This window comes from Alosa alosa, chromosome 19, assembly GCF_017589495.1.
Source record: "Alosa alosa isolate M-15738 ecotype Scorff River chromosome 19, AALO_Geno_1.1, whole genome shotgun sequence".
Lineage (NCBI taxonomy): Eukaryota > Metazoa > Chordata > Actinopteri > Clupeiformes > Clupeidae > Alosa > Alosa alosa.
The window spans coordinates 5222053-5232052 of NC_063207.1; the positions used below are offsets into that span (position 1 = coordinate 5222053).

At 44.8% G+C, this 10000-nt stretch overlaps 1 protein-coding gene across 2 annotated transcripts in view; it reads right to left on the bottom strand.

Annotated features, from left to right (window-relative positions):
• The window catches only part of efcab11 (EF-hand calcium binding domain 11), a 75828-nt gene that overhangs the window by 58121 nt on the left and 7707 nt on the right, over nt 1-10000 (bottom strand). For both annotated transcript variants that reach the window (XM_048228870.1, XM_048228871.1), the window contains exon 4: nt 7598-7699. In XM_048228870.1, coding sequence (XP_048084827.1) covers nt 7598-7699 — 102 coding nt within the window. The remainder of the gene's footprint in view (nt 1-7597; nt 7700-10000) is intronic.

Sequence of the window (10000 nt, forward strand, 5' to 3'; positions counted from 1 at the left end):
CAGTGAGAATTGAGTGTTAGAGACAGTTAGAATCATATAGGCCTTTCAGCGTGAAATTATTTTTGTGGAAAAAATGTGCTGGACTGGGCGGCGGTCATATTTTGTACCGCTCTGCGGTACATCTAGTTTAGAAATGTATTTAACAAAATCCAAAACCAAAAAACAGAGACTATGTAACCAGATTATTGAGGCCAAAAAGATTAATGTTAATGAAGACGAATGAGTGAAGGCAGCCAAGAGGAGGGCAGGAAGGTAATTGCAAAGTAAAAGATTCACTGAAAGAAAATGCCATGTGGTACACCAAAATGTATCTAAAATGTGGAGAATACAATGCAATCAAGCATTTTGGGCGATGTGGAGTCACAAACTGGCAGCAGATTAAATGCTCACGAGAAAGAAAAAGATGCAGTTTTAGACGTGACTGAAGCAAGCCAGTCGACGGTAATTGTAAAGCAATTTACAAAAGATTCACTGAACAAAAATTCTGATATGATACATGAAAAATTAGCTAAAAAATGTGGAGAATGCAATGCAATCAAGCATTTTGGGCGATGTGGAGTAACAAGCTGGCAGCAGATTAAACTCTCAATGATAGAGAAAAAGACGGTTTTAAAGGGCGTGAAGAAGCTGAGGCAAGCCAGGTAGGCCTATAGGCCCGGACGGTAATTGTAAAGCAATTTACAAAAGATTCAATGAACAAAAATGCTGATGTGGTACATGAAAATTTAGCTAAAAATGTGGAGAATGCAATGCAATCAAACATTTTGGACGAAGTGGAGAGACAAGCCGGCAGCAGATTAATTGCTTAATAATAAAAAAAAAGTGTGATGAGGAGGATTGAACCCATCCCGACTGCGTGAAAAAGCAATGTTAAGGCATTAACCTGTTGCGCCACAGGAGAAGCACCAACTCGAGAATTGGGAAATAAAGTATCAAAAAAACATCAAACCCATGATTACATTACATGTCAGCAACATTAACGTTAATAGCCTATAAGCCTAAGAGTTTTGACTCTCCCTGTGCTCAAAGTTTGTGTAAAATATGGACACGTTATAGACTTCTCCTGCCCATTGCAATGTGCGTTTCAATGCCTTTGTTTCATGAACTGAATTCTTAAAAGAATAGGCTGGACAAAAGGATACACAATTAGGCAACACATTTTAATTTAATTTGTTTGCTGACGTTCATGTGGCTCTACAGACACTTCAGGTAGGGGCGGCCACAGCCTAACCTCAGTGAAACGTTTGTAAAACTTAACCATGATTCTTTGAAGGCCTACTAAATGGCTTGGGCAACGGTAGCATGATAACATGGTAGCCAGATAACATGAACAGCTATGTTAACTTGTTACAATTATAATAACGTTAGCTGACTTCTTTTAATCATACAACTGAAGTCAATTTCTGTGAGTACCGTCCAGCTGGTTCGTAGGCGCAAGTGGATAGACGCTATTACCAAGAAAACAGGTCAATTTATTAGATCGCTCGATACCCCGTGGAGTTAATTTTTTGGGTGGCATATTCATGGTCCAATGCATGTAGTACTACATACAATTTTGACTTTTAAACATGTCATGCATATTTGTGTGCGTCTCTAGTTATCAGAAAGTGACAAATCTGCAAGCGGCCACATCTGTCAAAGACTCGTCATCAATCATGAAACGTCATCAACGCAGCCAGTTAACATGGGAGCCAGTTGCCATGTAACACCGGTAGGCTATCACAAGCAGAAGATGTTCAATTTGAGATTTGATTTACGTTTGGACTGTTTGATTATATTGCTAAATGTTGGGACTGATGACCACTGAAATCTGTGGGGTATTTAATGGTTCACTATTAAGTTTTATGTATGAAAGAGTGTTGGGATTTCCATCCGCTTATTGCGAGATAAGGCATCCGCTTTCATTCATTCATGGAACGTGTGCTGTGCTGCAAGTGAAACCGTATTCTGTATAGCCAAAGAGGTCTAAGATAGCCTAAATTTAGTTATTTTTTAAATTATGCATGATTTACTTTTTTATAAAATTCGTAGGCTGATGCCTAGTAGCAACAATTGTGTTTAAATGTAGGTTATTGCTTCAGCCTCTAGCTCAGAAAGGGGCTGGGTGCGACTGGTAGCTTGAGAGTAAGGTGTTGGAGACTCATGGTGTGGGAAGATGACTTTTCTTCGGCAACAATATTAAACCAACCAACAATATAAATGATTAAGAAGAGCTCTTTTATGAGTTAAATTGAAACAAAATTATACTGGCTTTTATTTGTCCGAATCTGAGGCCCGGCTATAAATAGAATCCCGGCCATTTGAGGATTTAAGTATGCATGTGTGTTTCAGGCATAGCACAAGCACTAATCTCTGACTGAAAGTGCACAGGACTTGTGCATTTGAGAGCGCTCTCTCTAGGCTGTAGACGGTAATGTTTCATGTAGGGTTCATGTCAGTTAATATAAATTAACATTTAAAAACATGTTCAATTATAAAAAAAATTTCATATATAAGTCGCACCTGACTATAAGTCCCAGGACCAGCCAAACTATGAAAAAAAGTGTGACTTATAGTCCGGAAAATACGGTACTCCTAAACTATTTATTTTTTCACTGAGGACAGAGGAAAACTCGACATGCTCAGTCCTGCTGCAACATTAAGGTGCCTGGCGTTTGATGGATGGAGTCCTTTGAGTTTTGCATGTCAAGAAGTCTTTTCAATAGAGTCCCGAAGCCATGACGTAGCGTTGCCAAGGCAGCAATTTCACTGGATCTAAACAAATCAATCTAACCATTGAAATCGCCATAGCGGTGGCTTTCTTAATCTATTTCAATAATTTTACAACGTTTCTAAGACGTTAGTATATTTTTTTACACTTTAGGAATCACATACTACAACATATATTCATAGCAACATGATCAAATTCGTGACTACAGAGTTTTATTTTAGCATGGGTTTCCTCCGTAAAAGAGATCTGCATGTAACTTCACAGCATGCGGTTAAAATCCTTAAATTCACGGACGTGTTTTGGCTTTATTTTTTTGGCAAAAAACGTCACTCTTAACAGCCGCCAGTCTTTGAGAAGACGTGAAATATCCACTGGAATTTTGTTTCTTTCTATTACACCTGCCAGGGAATCCGTGTTAAGTGGCTAAGCTGCTACCTAGCAGATAAAGCACGTTTAAATGGATATATTTATTTTTATTAGCTAGAAATGATGGCACATGTCTAAATTCAATGCTATTTATGCCACTTCGAAAGTTTGTTTAGATCCAGTGATTCTGCTGTCATGGAAACGCTACATCACACTTCGGGACTCTACAGTCTAGGCAGTGTGGAGATGGAACTTTGCTGAACATTATAAAGACTGCAACCAACTTTAGAATGTTGGGGTTAGTTGGGCACTGTCTGGGCAACTTTAGAATGTTGGGGTTTGTTGGGCATTGTCTGGGCAACTTTAGAATGTTGGGGTTTGTTCGGCCGTGTCTGGGCAACTTTAGAATGTTGAGCATTGTCTGGGAAATTTTAGAATGTTGAGATTTATCGGGCATTGTCTGGACAACTTTTGAATGATGGGGTTTGTTGGGCTTTGTCTGGAGAGTGTTCAAGCACAAGCACCCTTTTAACACATGTAATATAATATACCTAACTCATACTTAGACTTATAGGGGCAGTTTTGCAGACATGGATTAAGCATAGTCCTAAACTGGTTACAGTGGATATCTTCACTGAAATTCTCTTTTAGTTTAGGACTAGCCTTAATCCATGTCTGGGAGTTCGGCACTTAACACGTATTCAGAATGCAGCAGGCGGTCACCCCTCTGACAACACGTCATTGAGCACTGACAAGGCATCTGCCAATCTGAGACAGCTAGAGTCAGAATGTCAGCTCCACTGTGGCAGTCGCTCCTCAAACCCTCAATTACACGTGAAAAACCATCACTCTTTGAATAGATGGAATTGAATAGAGCAAAGAAGAGGAGTTATTATCTCATGCTTAAACTAGGGGATAATGGATACTGTGAGTGAGAATAAAGGGGAGACGAGAGTGGTAAACACCAACACATATTTGAAGGCTGAGTGCAGTGTACTCTGGTAAGCAGTGACACCAACTAGAGTACGCAGGTTTCTTTGTTGGGAAGTGCACACACAAGTGCACACACACACACACATACAGTACATAGTCACAAACACATACACAAATACACCGTCTCACTAATACACACACACATACAGTACACATATATACATACACACACTAATGCTATCAAACACACACTAACACACGCAAATGCAAACACACACACACACACACTCTTGCTGTCACACATGCACACACACACACACACACACAAATATAAATAGGGTTCCAGTGCCGACAGACTGAGAGGCTCTCTCATAGACCGGGCAGCTGTCTGAACGTGAAGCAGTAGATCTCCACTCGGGCAACATTGCTCCTCGATTTGTCACCCAAATCGCTGTTACAATACCAGAGCTCGCAAATGTCTCACCATCCCCTCAGAGCTCAGTGTGTGCGGGTGTGTGTTTGTGTGTGTATGTGTGTGTGTGTGTGCGCGCGTGCATGTGTGTGTGTAACAGTAGGAGTGTGTGGGACACACATGGATGGCTATTGGCATCCTGTCAGGGCTATCAAAGCCTGGACATCAGGTTCTAAGCTTTTTAAGCTAAGTTGGCTGGGGAACAAAGATGCTTGTTTTTTTCCCCCTTGTTTTATTTTTAATACCCCTTCAATACGCCAGAGGCTGGAAGAGAAAGCCGCTGGGCTATGATACAGACTGTCTTCCTTGTCAGAGGATGCTCCAGGGCTTGTTTGTTTCCAATGCATTCACACATGTGCTTTGCTTTCACTCTCGTCAGCTCAAAGGGAAGAACATAACATGTCAAGTGCTTGGGAGCACATGGCAGAATTAGTGAGAAATTAAGGAAATGTACCATGCACCCTTCCATATGTGAACACTAAACTGGCATGATCACTGCATCTAAACAGGTGGCATGTTTAGCATTAGAGCTGATCATACAGTTTGTGAATTCCATTAGACCTACTTCCATAACACATATGCCAACTACTTTTCCCATCAGTTAGTGGTGGCATGTGATAGAGAATCCCAACCTCCATAGACAGCTCTTCTAGACTATCTATACCGTGTCATCTTCCAGTTTCCCTTCCACTGTAGCATTCAGACCAACGAGCTGCAGTTTGGTTGAAGGAAATGGGACAAACAACATAGTCCACAAGCCCAGATTTTGAAAACCTGTAAAGAATGTTTACGGTAGTTTGTGGAACCATAGCAGAACAGTAGCAGAACCATGGCTTGCGTTGATCTGGACATGGGCCTGACCATGTTCTGGTGCAGGTCCAGTGTGATAGGAGAGTAGGTGCTGTAACACACATAAGGTGTTTTTTCACCGACAGAGAACCTGCTCCTGAACCAGAATTTTGAGTGTCGGTGCTGTGCCTCGAACCAACCTCCGTTTCCACCTGTTTTGACAGGCACCACTAATCACCTGCGTCATTTAAGGAGGGCACAAAGCATCATCAAAATAGTACCGCCTGATCTTTCTCATTTACTTACTCACTCATTCACTCTCTCATCAACTCACCCACTCACTCACTCACTCACTCATTCACTCATGCACTCACTCTCATTCACTGATTCTCTCACTCACTCATCCACTCACTAACGCTCTCACTCTCTCTCTCTCTCTCTCTCTCTCTCTCTCTCTCTCACTCACTGGCTTCTATAGCATAAAGGGGCAGTGCAAGCGTGGGGGTTGATATAAGTTCTTATGATTTATGGCTCAATCGGGAGGCCTGGCGGAGAGAATGACCACTGGAGGCCGACGCCGCCCAGGCGTGACCAAGCGTGCGCTGGTGAGTGGGAGTCTTTCGTACGCATACAGAGGCCTTCACAAAACACAAGAGTTCCCATCTTTATTGGCAGGTCAAGCGGGGTTAATGAAGTAGAATCCCTAGGCCATTTCAACCAGATTGAATCAAAGTCACCTGGTGCAGACTTGCTATGGTCTCACACACACACACACACACACACACACACACACACACACTTACACGCCATCAGAAATAAATTCCGTAACAAAATTAACTTAGTTAATTATACCCTTGTCTCTCAGTGGAATACCCTGCAAACAACTTCACAGAAACGGGCGCAATCTGAAAAAGACGGGAAATGTATTTTTATATGCTTGAAGGCAACCGGGCAGGCTCTGAATTTCTACAAGATATGTTTCAAAGAACTGCTCAAATAAGCAGGGCACAAGCAGGAAGTTGGCCGCGGAGAGAGAGAGGGAGAAAAAAAGACACTCAGGGAGGTTTTTGCGGTGCCCTAAATTAAGAAGCTGGCACACTCAAGAAGCTGACTTACTGGTGTATCGACCGCTCCACTCTACTCCACTCGGCTCAGCTACGCTACGCCCGCCCGCTGCCACGCGCGGGTTTCCATGCCGACAGAGAGCCCGGGCAGGAGTAGGGGAAAGAGAGAGAGAGAGAGAGAGAAAGAGAGAGAGAGTAAACCGGAGCGGCAGGGCCGGGAGATGAAATGAAACACAAATCCTATTTATTTATGAAACTAGCAGCCTTGCCACTCGGACCAGGAAGCGGTCCTGCTAAAATGGATCGTGGTGACGGCGGAGTCTGGATCAATGCCCCATTTAACAGCGAGAGGGAAGGAGCCTGGACAGGTAGAGAAGGGATCCTAGCGCCCTCTGTTGGGGGAAGGGGGAAACTGGACGCCATTGTATGCTACTGTATTCAAACATTACCTTGACTAATGGGCTTTTAAGAAAACAAAACAAGTGCATTGTCTGGTCTGAAATGGACTATGCCGTGGTACAGAAAAGCAAGCTCAACCTATTTTTCTGAGGACGGAACAGATGCAGTGGATGAGACGGACTCCCTCGGTCATTATAAACTAGACCTACATCTCCAGTGAACGGAGGATTTCTGTGGCTCTGAGGTAGAGAGAGGGAGGGAGGGAGAGAGAGAGAGAGAGAGAGAGAGAGAGAGAGAGAGAGAGTTCTTCTTTGGCAAAAATTGTCATGCTAATAAAGCTCATTTGAATTGAATTGAAGAGAGAGAGAGGGAGAGAGAGAGACAGAGATAGAGAGAGAAAGGGAAAGAGACAGAGAGAGAGTTTGGGGGGATGGGCATGAGGGCATGCGGGCACCTCTGGAAGTGGCCTGTATGTGAACCCAGTGAATCGTGAATCATGCCCCCAGACTGAGGCAGGGTTTCTGGGACAGCGGTGGCTCTGGCGATGCCCGCCTGCCTGCCCCTATTCCGCCCTGATAAGCTTCCTTATTACTCGAGCGCCAGCCTGTGCCCGGCGAGTCCCCTGTGCAGGCTCGGGGCGCGTGATGGGTCTGCTGTGGCTGGCGACAGCGGCACAGCCCTTCACTGGGCTTAGAGGAGCCAGCTTAAAGGAGGAGCTGTGGCTGGACACTTAGCATTCTGCTGATCTGACACCCCAGATGAAGACTCCAGTAATGGAGAGAGTCATGTTCAAAGACAGAGAGGGGGGGGGGTCGGAAGAGAGTAAGTGAGAGAATGAGAGAGTGGAAGAGTGAGAGAACATACACTGAGCATCAAACGCGTTGAAGATCCGCCTTGTCTTCTCAAAGTGATCCTCCACAGACAACTTCCTCCCCATGAGAGTCACAAAGGGCTCCAGAGGGACCCCTGTCAAAAAGAGCAAAGAGCAGGGGAGGGCGAGAGACAAAGGGAGGGGGAGAGAGCGAGAGAGAGCAATTAGAGGGAATGGGTAAGACATGGAAAGAGAGCATTAGAGAGAAAGGGAGAGAGAGAGAGAGAAAGAGAGCGAAAGACAGGGACATGTTAGCGTTTAAAACTGCTTTATTGAATCAGCACACGGATCAAGCACACGGATCAAGCACTCCTAAAAGGCTACCACAGACATTTGTCTGCGCCCAGACCCACACGGTCAGCGACTCGGAGCAGGAGTCAGACAGAGGGGAGAAGAGGCGGCCGGGTTTCTTGCTCTCAGAGCTGTGTGCTCTGAAGTGCCTCTGCTTCCTCAACATGGCAGCCGTGTGAAGGGCCTGTGTTTGGAGGAGTAATGTCACCCCGAGTGGCTGCAGGCTAGTCATTTCTCCCTGAGAGCTGCTATTGAGATGAGAAAGGCTGCTGTGTCACAGCGCACCGTGCCGTGGCATGCCCGACCGCGACACACACAGACCTTCCACTGCAGCCGGAGTGGTTAACAAGAGCTGCCATGGACTGACTGAGCTCAGAATGTGTGTGTGTGTGTGTGTGTGTGTGTGTGTGTGTGTGTGTGTGTGCACGCGTATGTGTGTATGCATGTAGTTGTGCGCACATGTACGTGCCTGAGAGTGAGTGACTGCATGCATGCCTGTGAGTTTGCACATGTGTTTCTACATGTGTGTGAGGTGTGTGTGTGTGTGTGTGTGTGTGAGCCAGGGCTTTTCACTGCCACATATGTGGATTCATCATCTAATTAGATCCTTACAATATGGCTGTCAGGTTTAGTGATCAAGAATATCTTAGAATAAAATAACTTCAAATCTTGATTAGCTACAGGGGCCCAAAGAATATTCACTGAAAAATAACTGTCATATGGCCAACTGTCTGGCAGCTATACAGGCAGAGATGCACCAGATCTGAGAGAATCAGATCAGATTAGAGAGACATTTATTACAGAAGGAAACAGCATCCAAAGCACTACCTGCGCTAGCGCTAATGCCATCAGCTGTCTAATAAATACTGCAGCTCATCTAGGACCAGGGAAGAGGAAGAAATGGGGAGGAATGGAGTCTACACACTAACAATGCGTGTGTGTGTGTGTGTGTGTGTGTGTGTGTGTGGTGTGTGTGTGTGTGTGTGTGTGTGTGTGTGTGTCGTGTGTGGTGTGTGTGTGTGTGTGTGTGTGTGTGTGTGGGTGTGGTGTGTGTGAAAACATGTGTAACAGATGTAGTGTGTGTGTGTAACATTGTGTGTGTGCGTGTGTGAAAAACATCACACAGATGTAGCACACACATGTAAACACACATTATCAGACCGACACACACACTATATACACAACACATCAAACGGCCCTGGCATACGCACAGACATGCACGTCCACCCGCCACCTTGAAATCAACACACACACACACACACACACACACACACACACACACCACACACACACACACACACACACACACACACACACACACACACACACACACACGACACAAACACATCTCCTTAAGCATGCCAGACGAATGTCCTGGCATTGAATGAAAGGATGAATGCTGTGCAGACTCCTCTGAACAACAATAAAGGAGAGAGTGAGGGAGCAAGAGGGAGTGCGTGTGAGGGCAAGAGAGAAAGGGAGAGAGAGAGAGAGTGTGAGTGAGGGCAAGAGAGAAAGGGAGAGAGAGAGAGTGTGTGTGAGGGCAAGAGAGAAAGGGAGAGAGAGAGAGAGTGTGAGTGAGGGCAAGAGAGAAAGGGAGAGAGAGAGAAAGAATAAGAGAGAAAGAGAGAAAAAAGAGAGAAAGGGCTCAAATGAGAGAGAGAGAGTGTGTGTGAGGGCAAGAGAGAAAGGGAGAGAGAGAGAGAGAGTGTGAGTGAGGGCAAGAGAGAAAGGGAGAGAGAGAGTGTGTGAGTGAGGGCAAGAGAGAAAGGGAGAGAGAGTGTGTGGGGCAAGAGAAAGAGAGAGAGAGAATGAGGGAAGAGAGAAAGAAAGAGAGAGAGAGAAAGGAGAGAAAGGAGAGATGAAACAAAAAAGGGCAAGAAAGAAAGAGAGAGAGAGAGTGTGAATGAGGGCAAGAGAGAAAGGGAGAGAGAGAGAGAGTGTGAGTGAGGGCAAGAGAGAAAGGGAGAGAGAGAGAGGGGGGGCGTTTTACACCAAAAGGAAACTGAAATAAAGGAAACTTTAAAGCTTTAAAGAAACACACACACAAACACACACACACACATCTCTGACTCTGAGAAATGTAAATGTAAATCAGGTTTCTC